Genomic DNA, 20,232 nt, shown 5'->3' on the forward strand with positions numbered 1-20,232 from the left:
GGGCGCGGGGGGGTGCCGGCGTGAAAGGCCGCGCCGCACGTGGTGCGGGAGGACCGGTCCAAGTACAGCGAGGGGAAGCGGGGCGTTCCAAAGACGGCCCCGCGCGGCTCGGCAGCCCTGGACGGGCCGCAGCGACGCCCCAGGGGGAGAAACGGGCAGTACCAACGCCGGCTGCCGGGCGGGGAGGGTGCGCGGCGTTCCGAGGGCGGAGGGATGGGAGCGGCGGTTCCCCGAGGCACGGGAAGGGGCTCGGCTCGCGCGGACCCGCGGCATGGAGCTCGGCGGCGCTCCTCTCACGGCCCGGGCGGGCGCGGGACCCCCCCGTGACGGCACCGAGTGAGCGCTACCGGGAGGGGCGGTGGGAGGGGGCGGACCGTACCAACGCCGGGCGCGGGTGTGCGGCGCGCCGTGCCAATCAGCGCCGGGCGGGCCGAACCACGCGGCAGGGCGGGGAGGGAGCGGCCCGTGCGCGGGGAGCCGTGTGGCGGCGCGGGGGCTCTCGGGTGTCTCCGCCGCTCGGGCCGCAGCGGGTCGCGCGCAGCCCAGCCCCGTCCCGGGCCCCGCCGCTCCGCGCCGCCGCCGCCGCCCCTTCCTGCCCCCGTCGCGCCCCCCGGCCCGCGGTGTGGGAGGTGCCGGGCCCGGTCGGAAGAACGGCGCCGCGCTCAATGCCCGGGGTGAGGAGCCGGGGGGGCTGCGGGTGAGGAGGAGGCCGCGTGCGGACCGAGACCCGCCCCGGGGCGGGCCTGGCCGGGGGGGGCCGCGGGCCGGGGGGCTCCTCGGGGCGCCCCTGGCCGCTGGGGCCGCTCGGGGGGCGGAGGCGGCCAGGGGCCTCGCGTAGCGCGGCCTTTGTGCGCCGCGGGACCCCGCCCGGCCGGGGCGGTTCGGTGTTCCGAGGGCTGCGGCCGCCGCGGGGCTTCGCTGCCCGGCCCGGGCCTCCGCCGTCCCGTGCGGCTCCTCCCGGCGGTGCTGCTGCGGTTCGCGGTGCCGGGAGCTGGGCACGGCTGGGGAGGGCGGCCCGTGGGACGTGGTGCTGTGCGGTGTTACCCCCCCCCCCCCCTCCCCGGGGATGTCAGCGGCTGGGGGGGGTCCCGCTTCATCTGTGAGTCTGCGTGAGGGTAACGGCCTGGGCTCAGGGTGCTCGGTGTGTGCGGGGCGGCAGTTAGTGGGAAGGGGGTGGGGGTGTTGGTGAATGGGGTCTTGGCTCGTGATAGCAGTGTCCGAGAGAAGGTTATTGTTGTGTTTGTGCACGGGTGGGTGAGGATTTGTTTGGGAGGGGGTGGGAAGCCCCCAGACTGTGGCGGAAGGGGCTGTCCTGCGCTTGGCCTGGAGGTGGGCTGTAAAGGATGAGATTTTCCGGGATCCCGTCTGGAAGTGGAGAGTAGAAAGCTGGGAGCGGTGCTGGGGGTTCCCTTCGGGCCGGGGGTGGAGCTGGGGAGGAAGGGTGTCCGGGATGTGGTGGCTCTCATGGGGCTTGGCGGAGGGCAGGACTTTGTGTGTAATAGAGGGACAGCCCTGTGAGGCCCGGGGAGGGGGGACGGGCAGGGGCTGCGGGGAGTGCTGAGGGCGACTGTGGGGTGCTCTGAAGCAAGGAACGCTGTCTGCAAGGTCTGCTGCTTGGGGCACGTGTTGGGGGGAGGTAACATGGTCGTGCAGGGTGGAGGTGGCTGCTGTGGGGGTGTCACTACGTGGGGCCATGGCAGGGGTGGCCCCTGCTGGGCGGTGGCCGTGGCTCCTTGACGTGGTTGGCCATGAGCTGTGTCCTCCCGGGGCGGCTGTGTGCTCATTGCTCACAGCGTGAGGAGGCAGAAAGTTGGCTTTTAAAGGCTGCTGTATAAATGGAAACCGGCTTCGAAACTCCCCAGATGAGCCAGTCGGGTTCTGACTCAGAACTGCAGTTAGTATTTAAAGAAGAAAAAATGATAAAACCACCACTGGCAACAGCCTAAAAACTCTATCTTCTTATGACTCAACATATAGAAATACTTCGCTGAACTCAATTATTGGAAAGAAAGGATCAGCCTTAATCTGAATTAAAGTAGGAGGCGGCGTCTGCGTGTGTATGGCTGCACGGCTCTGCTGGCGACCCCTTCGTGTTCAGCTCTGAGGATGCAGCCCCTGCCCTTGGGCTCAGTTACCTGCACTGCTGCCCTGGCTGTGGGTGCAGCTGTGACGCCGCACTTTGCCCCTGAGCAGCGGCCTTGGCCCTGTGCTGGCTGGGCCCTGCCTGCCCTTGGCTGCAATGCACAGCTGAAGGCAGCACCCAGGCTGTGGGTCGGCGCTGTGAGTGGCACGGATTGCGCGTTTTGATAAAGTCTTTGGAGGAGGCTCGTCAGCGATGCGCCGTGCTGAGCCAGCAGAGGAGCGCAGGGCTCTGGGGCTCGGATGAATGAGGCGGCGTTGGCTCTTAAAGGTGTGGAACAGCTCTGTCTGAGCACTGAGGGGCAGAGCCCTGGGCTGAGGTGTGGGGTGGCTCCCTGTGACGCATGGCGACAGGCTGCATGGCACAGACCTGCTGCTGTGTGCCTGCTGCCCAGTCCCGCGGCCCTGGGCCGGTCGTGAGGCTGAAGCAGCCTTCGGTCTCTTGATGCCTTCTCTGTGCTGACACTTGAGGTGCCGAACTGCTGCCTCTATTCAGGGCAGGTCGCTTTCAGCTGTGCCTTTGTTTTGTTACCCCTCCTTTCTCTTTTCTGTGCTACACTTACGTTCCTTCTGGTGACTTGCGCTGGAAGTCCAGCACTGCTTGAAATAATGGACCCTGCGTTTGAACAATTGCAACTTTGTGTACATGCGGTGAAATTCATCCGCTTAAGTTTCAGTTGTGGGGCCGGATGTGACTCCTGCAGGAGCGCCGAGGCTCTGTGCTGTCATTCTGCCTGCAGAGGTGTCTGGCAAATTCAAAGCAGCGAGACGAGTAAGGTGCAAGTAATTCAACTCTGTAGCTTCATAGAATAATATCCCTGCTGCTGTGTGGTTTGAAGTTGCTTTCAAGTCCTGCTTGACTTGTTAATGCTTTTTTTTTTTTGAGATGTTTCATCCCAAAGTGTGAGAATATTTCCTCAGCTGCCAGGGATGCTGACGTTCTGGTGGAGCTGTGTTCAAACCCCAGCAGGTGCTGCACCTGAACTCGCTGTGCTGAGTGTTAGGGATCAGTTTAACATCACACAGTGGTGGGCTGTTGTCGAAGTTCCTTCTGGTTGTGTATATTTCACGTTAAGTGGGATTTTATGGCTGGAAGGGTAAAGCAGTAACTTGAATTCCTTTTTCTTGGGGGAGGGGGCACTTCTGGCTTTCACTTCACTTTCAGGAACACCGAACTTTTCGGATGCGCTATGCAAATAATATTCAAATGTCTTCTGAAGTTTTTTTTCTTTTTAAGCTCGATGGTGGGTGGGGAAGGCGCTCAAAAAATCCTGAGTGGCAGAGCTGTGCTGTGAGCTGCAGGGAGGAGCAGCGTGCAGCTCTGTGCAGTGCAGGTGGTGGTGAAGCTCTGCGTGGCGCCCAGCTTTGGGTTCTGGTTTGGAGCTGTGCTTTTGCTGTGCAGCGTTACGTGCTACCTGTGACAGTTCTCGCTGTTTCCTGATGCGTCACTTCTTAACTGAGGTGGTTTTTTTTCTTCTCAATCTTGCTGGGGCAGATTGATATCTGCTGCTGCTCGCAGTCCTGCGTTCGAGCAAAGGAAATGCATGAGTCACTGCAGCGCGGGGCTGTGCTGCTGCAGGCTGTGCTGTGTCAGAGTGCAGCCCTCAGGCACGTGTCTGCCCCAGCAGCTCAGGCACAGGGACCTCATCCAGGAATGCTGCTTCTGGAGTCTGTGTGCAGCAGGGCATGTGAGAGGAGAGGAGAGGTGTCGTGTCGGGGTCACTGAGGTGCCCTTCTGCTGAGGGTCTCGCTGAAGTCTTGCACTTTAAAGCACCTCATGCTTTGAAGAAACCCATCTCGAGGATGCTTCCAAGCATCTGTTGGTGGGATGTGGGTCGTTCAGAGGTACAGCATGGGATGGGGAAGTGGAACGTAGCAGGAAAAGTCTCACAGCACTGCAGTGTTGTTCAGAACAGAAATTTTCTGGGAGTTGAGCTTTGTGTTGTGTTGTGTTGGCAGTGCTGTGGGTGCTGAGTGCACGCTGCAGGAAAGGCATTGCAGAGAGGGAAATAAAAGCTGCAGAGTTACCGACTCATTAACACCGAACGTGAATTCCCACTTATGGGGACAAAGTGAGTTGAGATGGTTTCACAATGCAGACCTTCAGTATCCTCACACAGTGACGCTCAGCTTTGTACCACATCTTGTTTTGGAAGGTGATCCCAGTGACCTTTCGGAGGTATCTGCATTTTGCAATGGGTGGAAGCTGCAGCTGTTGCAAGCTGTTGATCTGTGCAGGGAAGGAAGCACTTCCAACTGCGTGCTTTGGAGTGAGGAATGCCTGGTGCTGTCCCTTGTTTCTCGTTAGCTCTCTCCCTGGACGCGCTGATGTGCAGTTCAGAAGAGCAAGCTGCTGGCTGGTTCAGGAGTTGCTCTGCTGCTGCGCAGGGCAGCTGCTGGAGGTGGTTTTGTTGGTGCCTTGGTTTTACTCAGGGCAATCTCAGGTGAAATGTCTTTCATGGCAGGAATCCATGGAAGCGTTCTTTCTCAATTAGTTAACTAGCCTAAATAAACAGGCAGAGGCGATGAACAGGTCTGCCCCTTGCTTACATTTCAGTCATATTTGTGCATGTTTGTAGTATCTTGAAAAACATTCCTCTCAAATTGGCCTCACTGGGCTTCCTCAGACTTTGTCAGTGTCTGGAGCTGAGTACAAGGGGTGGGAGCCCAGGGAGCCTCAGTTGTAACTCACATCAGTCCTTGTAGGTGCAGAGACTGCGAGGCGCACTCAGCCTGGCTGTGAGATGGGCATCTTGACTGATTGTTGTTCCCTGCTAATTAAGTTAAATGACACCAGGTGCCAACCGACTTGCAGGCATGCCCAGTGCCTTTCAGATGCGTGAGCTGCTGCTGCCTGGGCTCATCCTGCTGGGTCCCACTGGGCTGCTGCTCCCCATTCTCAGCACTGGGTGCTCCCCGTCCCAGCGGCCATGTAAGACATGTCATCGTTCTTTGGTTTCTATCTCGCTTTCCAAGTACAAAAAGCTGAAGGTTAATTGGCTGAAAAGCTGTTTCTTGTCTCCTGTGTTGTAGATAAACTTTGCTGCTGTTTACTGTCATCAATTTGATGGTGCTCAGGTCTTAGAAGTGCAAATTGCTGACCTGAGGAGGGAGAAATCTGACAGCACTACCCGGGGAGTTCAGGAGGCTTAGGCGAGGGGTTTTTCTGGATTTGCTAATTAAAAGCCCGATCTTCCTTGCTGAACTTCAGCAAAATGCAGTTGGAAGTCACAGGAGGAAGGGATGCATGTGTCAGTAATGAAGCTGTTTTAAAAATAGGAGCGGGTGCTGCATAAACTACTTATCCTTCTGGAAATCACTTTTCAGACTTAAATACAGCGCTTCACGTTCTTAATCACTCCCAAGCCATTAGCTAATTAAGCGCGCTCACGCCGTGCCTCGGGAGGTGCGCTGCCATCGCTGCACCGCAGGCTGAGCTGCAGGTCAGGCTGTGCGGCCGGGGCTGCTGACAGGAGGAGCCACCTGAATGCCTGGGTAAACAGTGCTTCTGAAACGCCTTTCAGGTAATTGTGTTGAAGTTCTCTCGCTGATTTGCTCAGGGGAGGAGAAGTGTAACTGCAGCGATGTGATCTGTTGGGACGCGCGGCTCCGGTGGCGCTGGGCGATGCTCTTCCAATGCCATGATGGTGCTGCAGAGAAAAACATCCACGGGGTTTGTTTAAATATGGCACTTGTGCCTCAGACGGCAATACTGCGAGCCTCTGCTACTCCAATCCAATCCTCGCCTCCCGTGCCAAGGTCTGCTGGCAGCTGTTTGTGTTTTAAATGACCCTGCTGGGGCCTCGGGGTGGTTTTGGAACTGTTCTGTGATGTGAGGCTTCAGGCCAGGATGTGCCAGGTGATGTCAGGGGCGCTGGGATGGGGCACCCCTTGCAGTACCTGTCAGCAAGGCCTCCCTGCGTGGTGCTGTGCAGTGCCTGGGCACTTGGGTGCTTGGCTCAGCACCGCGGCTCTGGCAGACTGCTGTGCTCTGAGATGTGGAACGCATGGTAAAGTTGGGACAGATTGCAGGAACTGGCACTGAAGGACTCACATGTTGTGAGTTCAGAGGGACCCTGCCAGCCGGGGTGAGCCCTGATCCCGCAGTCACTGTGCTGATAAATTATCCCTGGATTCCTCTCTGAAATTTATATTTGAGTCCCTTGGAGGAAGAACTGCCTTGAGATTGGGGAAGGTTATTGAAAACGTCTTTGTTCTTGCCTCTGGCAACCTAATTAATGCATTTTTTTGGCATTGAGAGCTGTTCTTTAAGGAAATAATTGCTGTTCTCTGGGTGATTTTTGACTTGGTGTCAGTGAAAGAGGTAATTCTGCCATCCTTAATTTGTCTGTTTTGAGATGAGGGTCTCATTAAAGGGCTGAGTGCTGCTGAGGTTTGGGGTGGAACTTCCCTGCGTGCCCCTCATTGCAGAATGGCAGGGCGCTGCACTGACCTCCATTGGGCACGGAGTGGCTCCAGGGCGCAGCTCTGCCTGCCTGCAGCTGTTTGCTGCTGTCCTTAGCGCAAGTCTTGGTGATTCTTTGGCTTTATGCTTTCTCTTATTGAGTTTAAGGGTCTGTTTTGGTATTCCAAAATAGCCGATGCCATTTGGTGAAGTTTTTCTACCCAGCAGAGCTGTTTTCCTTCTCTGAGGACCCACAGGCAGTGCTCTGCGTTCTCTGTGCCCCGGGAGGTGATGGAGCTCTTTGTTCCACGCCTTTGGATGTGACACATTACTGACCTACTTAGGTTTGCTGTCACCAGATCCAGGAGGGCTGCATTGCGAAACAGCAGGAAGTGAGACGTGGAATGTTCTGCCTGCAGTTAAACTTCAACCTGCTGTGATGTCACATCGGAGCCTCCTGAGCTGTGCTGCAGGGAGAGCGCGGCTCAGCTGCGTGCACGGAAAGCTGCTCTGTGTGCTGGGTCAGCTCTGGGTCTCCAGTATTGAGCTAGCATCAGTTTGCTCTGCTTCCATTCCCCTAAGGGCTGGGGTAGAGCTGTGCCGTTGTGGCTTTTCTTGCTGTTGCTAAACCAGCTGTGCTTTGAATCCTCCGTGTTAAGGTTGGGAGCTGCTGCCTGGATGCCCTGGGCTGTAAACGGGTAGGGCTGCGAATAACTGGAAGTTGTTACTGTGAAATGAGCCCTGTGTTGCTTTGGAGATGACAGATTCTAGGGGTGTGTGCTGCTGCGGGGCGGCTGCTGGTGAGGCTGGAGGTGCTTCTGTGCCAGCAGCAGCTCACACACATGGCACTCGCACCCTCCTTTCTTTTCTCGTTCCAAAAACGAAGCTGTAGCACAGCGCAGTTCCCAACGCGCGCTTTGTTAACAGCGTGCAGCAGAGCTGGGAAGGAGCTGGAACTGTCACCACATCAGTGATTGAAGTCAGGGCTGGGGAGCAGCAGTAACAGCAGCTGCTGGTTCTGCCTCCGTGACTGCAGCTCCTGTGTTGCTGTTTGGCCCTGGGATGTCCTCAGCTTTCTGCTGCACCTGGAGGTTTTTGGTTTGCCCCATTCCGAGTGCTCTGAAGCAGTGACGTACAAAACATTCACTCCTGTTTGCTTTCTGCTCGTTATTGCCTTGCTTGCTAAGGGTGGCAGTCACTGGAAACGTGGTTGGTTTTTTTTTCTGGGCAGTTTTAGTCATCCTTGTTTTCATAAATGGTTATAAATGGTACAAGCTTGATTCAAAGGTACAATTTGTTTGTGTAGGATTGGTCTGCTGTTTTCTCTTATGAAATGTTTATGAGCATCAGATGCGCTGAGGCTTCTTCTGAACAGTTTGTTTTCGGGGCTCTCAGGGCAATGGTTGATCAAAGTCTGAAATTGCATTTGATCAGCATCCTCCACAGGCGGGGAAGGAGCCCTGCTTTGTGCTGCGCTGACAGCGGAGCCGACGTTGGCATCCTCTCATCTCCACCCGCACCGCTGTGAAGGTCTGGAGCCACAGCAGCGCCTGGTGCTGCCGCCATGGGCAGCTGCCCCCTCTGACCTGCTGTCCTTCTCTCCTCAGGTGTTCTGTTGGAATTTACGCCGCACATTTATGGCGATTCTGAGCGTGAGGGCAGAGTTCTGCCAGGCCCAGCACAGCGCCCTGGCCGACGAGTGAGCGCAGGGCCTTGGTGCCAGACCCGCATTGCCTCGAGGACTCCGGCACAGCGAGCACACGCAGATATATGGGATATCTCCTGCACCTGGGAAGCGTGTTCCTTTTACTGACTCTAGCAAAACTAAGCGTCAAGAAAACAAAGTGGAGAGAAAACCTGCCCTTACTTTTTTGCCTCACCAGTGCCTAAATGTAGAACAGGCTGCCTAGTCTTGCACGTGGAGCTGTGGAGTCTGAAGGAAACCACCTGCAGCAACCGAGGCCGAAGTTGAATTCACGTGGATTCTGAAGCAAACCTGCTTTTGTAGAAGCGAGATCTTTAAGGAACAAACAAGCTCTGATCAATCCCAGCCATTTTAGTGGTCTTTTAATGTTTTCTGCTGTGAAACGTTTCCGAGGTTATTGATTTTTTTTTTTTTCTTTTCCTTTTTTTTTTTTTTCTTAATTTTTTGGCCCCTCACACATTTTGCTGCCATTATGAACCGTCCAGCCCCCGTGGAGATCAGCTACGACGGCATGCGTTTCCTCATCACTCACAACCCCACCAATGCGACCCTCTGCAGGTTCATAGAGGTAAGGCGTCCATCAGCCTCGTCCTTCCTTCCTCCCTGACCCGCTCCTGCTTTCTGCACCGCCGAGCAGCACTGTGCTGCATTCACACCTCTTGTGCACAAAGCTGTGCTATGCATTACATGCTGCCATTTTCCCTGCATGTGGCAGGGGGTTGGAGATTCGTGATGTTTGAGGTCCCTTCCAACCGTGGCCGTTCTGTGATTTTGTCCTTAATACATAATTGATATTCTCTTGACAGTGCAAGGATTCACACGAGTGCAGGATTTGGAAAAAAGTAATCAGTCATTGAGAGATTGGAGGAGTTTCCATTTTAAGAATGCAGACCTGCATCTTTGCCATTGTTGTTGTCCTGGCTTGGAAAGGACTGCATGTTCTGTGACTCTAAACGTTAGTTTTCATTAAGTAATACATTGCTTCTAATATATTGCTGATCTTTTGGCTTTGAAAGTAGTAGCTGATGGAATTATAACTGGTTTATGATCTTTGTTATCCCTAAAATAGGATTCACGCAGTACTTACGCAGATGTTTTGGCTTGCAGGGTGTTTTCTCCAAACCCTTCTGCTCCCAGAGTTGTCAGGTATTTCAGGTCCCAGAATTTATCCCTGAGTAATGCCATCTGCCTGGTCCAGCGACAGGGAGCCATCTTTGATGGATGGTGGATCAGAGCATTATTGGCACAAAAGTCAGAAATAACACAAAATTGAATCCTTGGTTGTCTGGAAAATTAACAGGTGGTATAATGGAAAAACCAGTGGGGCAGCCTGCGCTCTGGTTTGCTCCAAATCTGCCCAATCTTTGTGCCCTTTGTAGGTCACTTCCATTGCAAAGCACTCCGTTCTGTCAGATGCTGCTGTCAGGCTGCAGCTCAGCACAGAGCACTCACATTTTAGTGCTTCATCCTGACTGAATGCCGCGTGGCTTTTGGTCTCACTGTGGATTGCCCTCCTTCGTCAGGCTTCTGCCTGAACAGATATTGCTGCTAATTGGCCCAAGGGCTTGGTGCAAACACGAGAGGAAATTGTGCTTGCTGTGTGAGCCTTCAAAGTGAACTGGAGCGGCCTTTGTTTGATCTGATTATTTATCAAGCACAGTGTGCTGCTTACTGCACGGTGGCGTGTTCTGCTCCTCCCTGCCAGTGCTGGCTGAAGCCAGCAGTCCCAGGCTTCTATTTAAAGAGGAAAAAGAAGCTGTGTGGGGAGGATAAGCAGCTATTTTCATTTTGTTCTCACGTGCGTTCTTTGTTTGCAGCCTGACTTTTCCCTGCAAAGAAAGTTCTGAGAAGTTTCATGCTCGTTCCTGTCCCTTGTAACCATTCAGCAGGTCAGGGCTGCTCCTTTCAGGGCTGGCCCTCCCTCCCTCGCTGCACAGTCACCTTTGATCCATGCAAAAGTGTTTGGTTTTGGAGCTGCTCCGTTTCTCCCCCTCCTGCTGCACTCATTTGTTTTTCCTTCTTCTCAAAGGAGCTGAAGAAGTATGGAGTGACAACCTTGGTGCGAGTCTGTGATGCCACCTATGATAAAGCTCCTATCGAAAAGGAAGGAATCCAAGTTCTAGTGAGTTGCCTTTTAAAACTGTCTGACATTGGAAATCACTTGCAGATGAGGGTGGGGATGGCCTCTGTGCCTTGGGAGGAGCTGCCTGTCTCAGACTGGCCAAAAGCTGTGTGATCCCTGCGTCAGGCAGAGCTGGCTTTGAGATACTTGCTGTGCCTCCCCAAAATGTACTTGCTGATTCATTTCTACAGCTTCACTTGGAATAGAAATGTCTATTCCTGGGTTTGTTGAGATATTTTGGGTTGCATTTTAGTGACTGGGCTGATACTAATCCAGTGTGAACTCACAGTTTGTGGTCTATTCAGCCTTGTGTTTCATGCAGTTCATCTCAGTCCTTTTCCCCTGATACAGCACTTGGCATTGCAGTTGGCCTTCTCAGGATGAAGATAAAGCTCTGCTCTCACACATTCAAACTGCTGCCTTATGAGACCACTGAGCATTGAGAGGCTGCTTTTTGTGCAAACACGAGGCTCCCACAGCTCGCAGGAGCAGCTGCTGATGGCAGCACTTCCCTGCTCACCTCCACTGCAGTGCTGCCCTGAGCTGCTGCTCTCACCGTGAGCGTTGCACAGTGGCTGTGCTGTCTGCTCCTGCTTGGTGCTTAGGGCAGGATTTTTGTACAGCCGTGTGCTCACCCTGCACTTACAGGCAGTATTTTTCCAGGCACTTCTTCCGGGTTATGATAGGGCGTTAGATATAATCAGTTTATTTTACTGGAGTAATGCTGTTGTGAGGCCAGAAATTGCACCTAACCTTCTTGCAGGTAGTCCCTATTGGTTGTGGGTGCTGGTGTTTTGCTTTCTGGATTTTAATGGCTCGATTGGAGGAAAACCTGCATGGTTTTCCATTAGGAGAAAAACTCGTACCCTGGCACAGCTGCAAAAGCTGGAGGCTCCACATGCAGGTCAGTCAGGTTCCTTGGCTCCAGGTCCCAGTGCACATTTACTCCGGTTCCAGGCAGCCACGTGTGCCTGTGTTGTTGGAAAGAGCAGCCGCTCAGGTTCCAGCGGCTGGATGTGGAACAGTTTCTGCTCCTCCAGAGCTGCCTTGGGCTCAGGCTGTGCTGTGTGTTCAGCACTCCAGCTGTGATACTCCTGGGGTTGCCAGAAAATGGAAGGATTAAAGGCGTGCTGTGTAAGCCATCAGAGCCCTGCCTTAAGCTGGGGCTTAAGTGTTTGCGTTGCTGTGGGAGAGCAGAGATGTGTGTCCCTCCTGAGGGCTGCTCCCCTGCTGTTCTGCTGCCCTTGGCCCCGCAGCTGGCATGAAGCCCCCCTTGCCCTCAGCAGCAGGAGCCCGAGTGCTCTGTGCTGTGGAGCTTCTGAAAGGGGCCGGGGATTGCAGTTCCCAAGAAATAAACAAAACAAAACCCAACTTGTTGGCGAGGTTTGAACTGAAAGCCGCTTTTTGAGGAAGCTTTTCAAAAACTGGAAATGGTGTTTCCACCAGTTCTGCTAAGCATAATTCTCCTGAAGAGCCTCTCACTTTGAGTAACACGCAGTCATGTGCCCGCGCACGTTTGCCTTCCCACGTTCAGCACAGCACAGCTCTTCTGAGCCTTTCTCTGCTGCAGGAGGCAGAAGGGGAGGCTGTAAATCCAGCAGACATCTGTTGTGTGCAGCAGAAGGCAGGAGATGGGAGGGTTTGCTGCCAGCGTCATTGCTGGTGCTGATGATCCCGGTCACGATGCTGTGTTAGTAACTCACTGTACTGCAGTGGTGTTTTGGGATGTGAGATAAGTTTAGCTGGCTGCTGACATGGCCACCTCCTGCTTTTCCTTCCTGTTAATGCGTGCTTCTCCAAAACGGAGTCCTGTTGCTGCTCAGGAGCAGTGTTGAGTTACTGGCTGAAAGCACAACAGGTCGTTACTTAGAGCTGATCGCTCAGAGAAGTCACGCAGATTAAAAACAGAGCCTGGGGGAGATTAGGGTCTATTTTAAAGCTGTTGAGGTCAGAAGCGCAGGGGAGCCCCAGAAAATGAGAGCATTTCAGCAAAGCCTGCCCTCGTGCCACGGTGCAGTGCTGTGTGCTGGCAGGAGGGGAGGAGCAGGGAGATGCTTTGGCAGATGGCATAGTGAGAAACCAGAGAATTAGAGGCTCTGTGCTTGGTGTAGCACTACTGCACACGTGTTTATCAACAGAGATTAAATCCAGGAGGCAGGAGGTGGGGATGGGTTCAGTTCCTGTGGGTTTCTGTGTGGTTCTTACAGTTGTGTTGACATGTAAGGGCTCAGTGTAGAAATGGTATGTCAAGAAAAGCTTGTTGTTTTTTCCTGAAAGTGTTCTTACTGAGTAGCAGCCAACGAGTTTTGTTCTGTGGATCTGGGGCACGTTTAGTTGTTGTGCTTCTGCCTGTCCTGCTCTGACTGTGTGCTCCTGGAGCAGAACTTGCTCCATAAGTGCCCCCAGGAGGGCTGGGGGGTGGCTTCCTGTCCAGCAGCTGCACGCAGCGTGGCCATGGGTTGCTGGTAAAGGTGAGAAGCTCCCACGTTGGTTGGTGGCACAGTCTTGCCCTGTTCTGGGAGCATTTGGGAAAAGGGATCTTTGTCACTTGAGTCCTGCTGCAGCTCCTCAGGCACCTCTGTTCTGTGTTGGCAGTCCTGTGGGTGCTGCAGGCTGTGCTGCTGAGCAGAGTCCTCCAGACAGAGGGTGAATAAAACCACCCCCTTCTTGCCTATCTTCCTTCCCAGCTGCTGCAGGGTGGCACAGCCGAGCTGCGTTTGCTGTTTGTGCAAACCCAGTGCATCATCCTGGTTACTAATGATTGTTTTGGTCGCAGAGCTTAGCAATTTGTTTTCTCTGCTGACTGACAGGAATTCAAAGGATTGCTGGCAGAACTCATAATTAGCAGAGAAAAACTTGCAGAACTTTGTTGCTATTACTCCTGTGGTCCCAGAATTATGCGTGTTTCTCATTCTGGGCAGCGTCCCTCCAGTGCTAATTTGATGTTGGTGCTGTGCTGTTACTGCGAAGGCGATGCTCTGAGGAAACGAGGGCTGTCATTAATTCAGACCAGCACAAGACATGTGTGGACGTGAGGATTAACACGTAAACAAAAGCAAAATAACAGCAGCATCCCGTATTTGGTCTGCAGGAAAGGATTTCAATCTGACCCAGAGCCAGAGACACAAATCCTGTTCTCTGCTGTCAGCTTCGAAAGGAAGCATCCTGCAGTGGGGCAGTGGGTGACACTGGGCCTGAAATAACACTGCTCCCAGGGTGGGATTGAGTGGAACTTCTTGGGAAAGCCTTTGATTGGGACAAACAAGGTTTACTTTTCTTGTTTCTGTAACCTTTTATTTTGCCACGTTGTCCCAGGTAATTTCATTTTCCTGCTTCCTTTGTGAAGGAGTTTGCAGCACTCTGCAGACTTTGTGTCTTTCAGCATTGATCACAAAGTTATTTCAGTAACCCGAAGCTTCTGTGTTTGTAGCTGTAAGGCAGAGCTGCTCCTCACAGCTTCTTGTTGCCTGTGAGGCGCTCCTGGGCTGCACTCCTCGATGCTGCACAGCTATGCCTGCTCTGCAGGAGGCATTGGGGTGGCTGGAAGTGCATTTCAAGCTGAACAACAATGATTTTTCCACCCTCGTGCACGTTCAGTTTGCCCATGCTCTTGCAGCTTCAGCAAACGTGTCTGGATGTGAAGCTGTCCTTAAGAAACTCCGTGAGAAGCTTGGCTCTAGGCAGCGAGGAGGAGGAGGGCTCCTTTCAAAGCCGTTTCCTTTCCATCTGAAGAGTTCCTCAGATAATACGCAGCTCTGGTTATGATCCTTTTGTCAGATTGCCTTGCAGACTGCCCATGAAAGTGCCAAACGACCGGGAAGTCTTCCTTCCCCTGCACAGAGCAGCGCTTTGCAGCTCTGCTGCGGTGGAGGAGGTGGCAGCGCTGGGCTGTGCTGGGATGTGCAGTGCTGCTCTTAGCACAGCGTCCAGGAGAGCTGTGACCTGCAGGCTGTGGGGAGCTTCTGTGTGCAGTTCTGATGTGCAGCTGTGCTGATGGTGCCGCGTGCGGCCTGGAGGGTTTAAATGTTGGCAACTCCTTTTATGGGCAGAAGTGAAGTTTGAAATGCTGCTTGGCTGCTGTTTTTGCCCTTCTCCAAGCACTTCTTTTTTCCTATTTGTGAGATGTTTGATTTTTTTTATTTATTTTTAATTTGGAAATACCTGGGCAGCTTTGAGCCTCACTGGTGGGATGCTGTGCAGGCGGGCAGGCTGTGTGTGGGGCTGTTGTGGAGGACCTTCTCACATCATCTGTAGTACAAACAGGGCTATAAAAGGTGGTCACAACCACAGGCAAGTCTACAGAGTTTTCATCTTTCAGATATTTATTGGAAACTCCTATTGATTTTCACACATTCATAATGCAGTGAGATTTTAAAGGCAGCTATTTCTCTAAGAATTCTATACTATGAGGAAGCTAACATAGGGTTTTATTGAAATTGTATTGAAAAGTCTAATTAGTGGCACATTATGATATCGACTGGTGAACTTCTAACTAGAAAAAGAGCCCCAGAACGGCCAGCGTGCCGTGGAGTGCCCTGCTTTCCCCATTAGTTACCTTGCTGGTAACCACGTGTTGAAAACTGTGTGCATCTGCCTGCGGTGCCCCAGGAGCTGACCTGTGCTTCCCTTCCAGGACTGGCCGTTCGATGACGGAGCGCCACCCCCCAATCAGATCGTTGACGACTGGCTCAACCTGTTGAAAACCAAATTCCGTGAAGAGAGCGGATGTTGTGTTGCTGTTCACTGTGTTGCAGGGTTGGGAAGGTCGGTGTCGCGTTAAACCTCAGCTGTAGGAGGTTGATGCATCTGTATTTTTAAAGTGACTTCTGAGATTTCAGGTTGTTCCCCTTGGAGAGAGAATCGCTATTTATGCGTGTGCAGGACGGCGGTGGCAGTTTTCTGCTGAGCCACCTTTCTGTGTGGCTCTAAGCACAAGCCATCCAACTGCTGGCACCTGCTTAATCCCTCACTGCTGTCAGGGCGCCTGCTGCACCTGTGTGTGCTTAGCAGAGTGAAATCCATCCAGGAGCAACTCAGTGTGCTCCGTGACTCCAGCCTGTTTGTGAAGCCGGCTCTTTGCACTTCACTGATACCTGAGATGAGGACCCCAAAGTAGGGAACTTGACTTTATTGCTGCTGGGACACCCAGGTGTGTGTGCAGCATGTATTAAAGATTTATCTCTGGAGGTCGTCCGTTGAATGCTTTGTGCTCCTGTCCCACGCACAGCTAAACCTGCGGTGTCATAAGAAGCAAAGTGCATCCCAGAGATACTGCAGGCTCCTTTTAGCAGAGTAGAAAACGAGGTTATGGTGAAATGAGAGAGCGTGAAAATAGAGAATTATTGTTTCGTGCCCCAAACACTGAAGAGGCTGCGGATTTCTGTGTGCACACTGCAAGCAGAGCTATCTGCTGAAAAGTTCTGCATTAAATACTCAGCAGGCAAATGTCTTTCTGTAGATAACATTCAAAGAGAAGATGTTTAAGCTGTTTGTTTATGGATAAACTCGATGTATTTGGAAGGATTCAGTGTAGTGTTTCCTTACGTACTGATTTCTCCTGCAGGGCTCCTGTCCTGGTTGCACTTGCTCTCCTTGAATGTGGAATGAAGTACGAAGATGCAGTTCAGTTTATAAGGCAGTAAGTTCAACTTCCTTTTCTCCGTTTGTTCTATTTGGACAGCATGCATCTTCAGCAGAGCTTATTTGATTTCTGACTCATTTTCTTCTTGCTATGAGGTAACAGTGGCAGACGTGACTTTGACACGGTTGCTGAGGCTTTGGCCCTTTCTGTCTGTTTACAGCTGAGGTGTTTTCCCCCAACTCTCTTTTCTTTCTGATTTATTGTAAATCTTGGCTTACACATTGAGGCGCTGCACCGAGGACCCCAAAGCTTCTGGAGCTGGGGGAGGCCTGCAGGCAGGGCTGTGAGCTCTGTGGTTGGAGCTGGCTGTGAACCGGTTGCTCCTTGCCCAAAAAACCAGGGTGGTTTGGGCCCCCAGCAGCGCCATTTTCCCAGCAAGAGAGCGAGGGCAGCACTGTGCAGGCGTTGTGCACGAGGGCAGCATCCACTCAGGAGATGTCAGCAGCCCCCTTATCTGGGAAATAGCAGAACTGGTAAAGGATGAGCCTGCGGAGCTCTGCTGGCGCGCTGATAGCATCGGATCTTGAAATGAAGCCCAGCGGGTATGATGATGTTGAATGAGCTTTGCCCAGAAAGCAATTTGTCTCTTTGTGGATTCCCAGGGTCTTTGGTTATCTTTGTAAACTATATTGCTGTCAACAGATTTTTCTGAACTTTGCCCTTTCTTAAATTCCTTTTTTTCCTCTTCCTAGATACAGTACCTTTCACGTTGAGAAGTTCTTTTCTGAGCATCTCTTACGTGTTTCTGTCTGGCTGCCATGGGCTTTGCCTGGCTAATCTCAGTAGCACATGCATCTGCAGGGAAGGGGTGACCTTGTGGTGCTCAGTGCCTGCTGCTGATGGAAATAAACTCTCCCAATGCAAGGAAATCTCCTGAAACTTGCTAACGGGATTTTGATTGTAATATTGGCACGTGGGTAATGAAGTGCATGTGCTGGCCCAGCTCCTTTCCCTGGGCTGCCAGTGGGCTCACAGCTTATCGCAGACACTGTTTTATGGATACAGAAGGGCCTTGAAATATGTGAGCTTGAGTATTGCAGTGACTGAAGCAATACTTTGCCATTGATGTCAGCCTTCGTTCTGTTTGTTTTAGGAAAAGGAGGGGAGCTTTCAATTCCAAACAGCTGCTTTACCTTGAGAAATACCGACCTAAGATGCGATTACGCTTCAAAGATGCCAACAGTCACTGCTGTGTTCAGTAGAAAATCTCAGATGAAGATGGCACTGTTTTCTGGACTCTTGGCACCTGGAAATGTGAATCTGGAATCAAACTGCGTCATCAGATGAGCGGTGGAGTCAGTGCTCCTCAACCTCTGTCCTAATGATGGTGATGATTGGAAAAAATAAAATAAAAAATTAAGAGAAACATTTCAGTGAAGGATTATTTTCTCCTTAAGCTGCAGTTTGAACATCTGCAAGGAGAAAATCAGTTTCCAAACCCTCTGTATTTTTAACTTTTTAAGAAAAGAAATAAAGTAAATTTTATGTCTAAGGAAAACCAGCAGAGCATTGGCTTGTGCAGAAACTATTTTTTTTCTTGGTCTGAGAAAAGTCCCCCTCAATTAGGGCCGCTGCATCCGTTCCAGTGGGACTCTCCTCAGTAGCGTTGCCTTTCCTTGGCAGCCAGGCGTGAGGAGAAGCCTTGGCAGCGCTGGGAGCGACCTGCTGGCCTTCAGCCCCATCTGGGCGCCCTGGGATTCCTGGTGGCTGTGCTGGTGGGGCTGAGCAGCTTCCTGGTGGGCTTCAGCATTGATCCTCAGCCGGGTGTCTGTGGCGAATGTCCTGCAGGCCTTTTCTGATTGGTGGGAGCTAACGACGTTGGCTGTGTGTCTGTCTGTCCAAATCTTACTTCTCCAAAGCATTTGGCTGGCATGTTGCTTGTCTTTGTGTTGTTAGATAAAAGAAATCTATCCTGGCAGAAGACTGATGGTCAGGAGTGACAGAGGTGAGCGAGGGGCAGCTTGGACAAGGAGTGAAGTTTAACTCGCCTGTCTTGAGGAGGAGGAAAAGGCTCCTTGGTGCTGCCTGGGTGCTCGGCCTTGCTGAACAGTGATTCAGGGCTTGGAGGGGGGTCTTGTTTGCATTGTGCATGAGGTGTGAATATAGTATGCACACAGAGATGTCCACACAGAAATGCCTGGGGGATTTTCCCAGCCTGGCCCTCAAGCACAGTTCAGTTTAACCACTGATTGCCTTGTTTTTCATTAGGCTCTTTTAGAGGGAGGATCCCCAGTTACACACCAACGTGTTCACTGTTGGCAGGCCATAAGTGTGCTGTGTGGGCTGGCACCACGTAAGCCCACAGATGAAGTCTGAATCAAGGCAATCATTTCACAGTCTGAAAAAGCAGTTTCATCCAGGCTGCTTCTACCAAACCCCGTTAATGTGGTGCCCTGCCAGCAGGACGCCTTGCTTTCACCTGACGTTGTAGCATTCAGCAATTAAAGGCTGAGGAGCATAATCTCCTGTGAGGTTTTACCATGGGGCACCAAAGGTTTTTGTTTGTCTGTGCCTGTGCTGGGTGCAGACCTGTACCTGTCCTCCACCAATAGCAGCTGCTGGCTGGATGACCTGCCTTCACTGCACCCATTTGACAGTTCTGTTCTTAATTTGCAGCTGAACTGCACAAATATTTTCAGAAAACAAGTGATGCACTTCAGAATTCTCTTCCTCAGAGGGATTTATGGATCTAACAGAAAATAATGGTACTTGCCCAGCCAGACCTTTGAGATCTGCAGCTAAAAACTGCACTGCACTGAGCTCAGTCCATGCCTGACTCAAGCTGTGTTGTTGCACCAAGCTCCTTCTTCCCTTTAAGATGTGTAGTGGTTCAGATTTCTTCAATAGGTGAGAGATACAGAAGTGTGTGCTGTCAGTGCCTACAGTAGGGGAATAATGAATCTGGTCATTTTTCAGTCTGCGTGGAAGGCAGATCGTGCTGAAGGCAGCTGGCTCTGGCTTTTGCCTTCCCCTCGCAAGCTAGAAGCTGATGCTGTAACTGTTTCTGCAATGGAAATGGGTGTCTTTAGTATGATGAAATAGTGGGCAGGTGTTGGGGGTTTGGTTGGAGGGAAGGCGTTGAGCTGGGCTGGTAACAAAAACCCGGAGCCTTCTGAAGAACAATAAAATTAAATAGATTTTACATGCTGTAGGTATAACTGTGCATTCTTCCCCTTAGTTTTCACTCTGATCTATAATGTACTAATTATCACCTACTATGACTGCAGCCTTAATTGAGGGAAGAATACTGGGCTGTCATGCAGCGCAGGCACAGATGAACGGGGGAACAGGCGGCTGGGTGCAGCAGGCACAGCCTTGGTTCAGCACTTGGATGCAGGGCAATAAAGTTCTTGCAGTAAAACATCTCTTCCCTCTGGCTCTTAATAAATGTATTGCAGGTCATCAACATTAATTGCTCTTCTTTGGTCTCATCCATAAAGGCCTTCGGACCGGTTTGTCCGTGCCCCCCTGTTCCTAATCATCCACACTGCGACACAGCTGGAGCTTGGTGGTGGCTTTGCAGCTGCTGGGAGCTGCTGTGCTGCCTTGGAGCAGTGCTGAGAAGAGAACTGTCTTCTTTCTTCAAAATTACTTCTTCAAAAACATCATCATCATCATCCTCGTCTTTGGCAGCGTTCCTGAGAACTGTCAAAGGTTTTTGGTGCAAACCTGCTGTTGTGCCCTGGACGAAACCAGGCCCTGTGCTGCCTGCAGGTGTTGGATGGGGTGCATTGCCTTGGGGTGGCCATCAGTCAGTTTGCAGTGCTGCATCCCGGCCGGTTCCCCCCCTCATTGCTCAGTGCCACTCAGCTGAGATGCATTATTTATTGAAATGGCATTAAGGTGCTACTTTCTGCTGCCGTAGATATCAATCCAATCAACTTTCTTTGCTGCCATCACAGAAATATGTTGCTAGCAGCCCGGAATCACCTTCCTAGCATTTATCAGATTTTCCCACCAGTGTACTAGAACAAATTTCTGGTCCCTGTTGGCAAGGAGATAATAAAGCACTTTGACCACGAGGCTGGAAGCAGCGGCTGTCGGGTTGTGTCTCTCTTGCAGTGAGGATGGCTTTGTGCAGCGTGGTGGTTTTGTTGTTCCTTTGGGGATTTTTAACACCAGGCTCTTGCTTTGTCTTGTCGAGTTCTTACCTCTTCAGTTGCTGTGCAGTAAAGGAACATTTTCTTAACCGAAGGCTCATCACTATAAAAATACCACCG

The 20,232-nt window shown here is 52.1% G+C and overlaps 1 protein-coding gene across 2 annotated transcripts; it reads left to right on the plus strand.

The window, feature by feature from the left end:
* The first annotated feature begins 590 nt into the window (after window positions 1-590).
* On the plus strand, window positions 591-17,513 carry PTP4A2 (protein tyrosine phosphatase 4A2). 2 transcript variants are annotated; one of them, XM_042884994.1, is made up of 6 exons: window positions 591-674; window positions 8,152-8,817; window positions 10,279-10,371; window positions 15,005-15,135; window positions 15,935-16,009; window positions 17,106-17,513. In XM_042884994.1, exons 2-6 carry the CDS (start codon window positions 8,722-8,724, stop codon window positions 17,212-17,214), a joined length of 504 nt encoding a protein of 167 aa, XP_042740928.1. In that variant the 5' UTR covers window positions 591-674; window positions 8,152-8,721; the 3' UTR covers window positions 17,215-17,513. The 2 variants fall into 2 exon arrangements, with proteins under 2 accessions (XP_042740928.1, XP_042740929.1); XM_042884995.1 differs by lacking the exon at window positions 591-674 and adding an exon at window positions 1,025-1,099.
* The last annotated feature ends 2,719 nt before the right edge of the window (window positions 17,514-20,232 follow it).

Source organism: Lagopus leucura, unplaced genomic scaffold, assembly GCF_019238085.1.
Source record: "Lagopus leucura isolate 7727_CA_CO unplaced genomic scaffold, USGS_WTPT01 Super-Scaffold_100048, whole genome shotgun sequence".
Taxonomy (NCBI): Eukaryota; Metazoa; Chordata; class Aves; order Galliformes; family Phasianidae; genus Lagopus; species Lagopus leucura.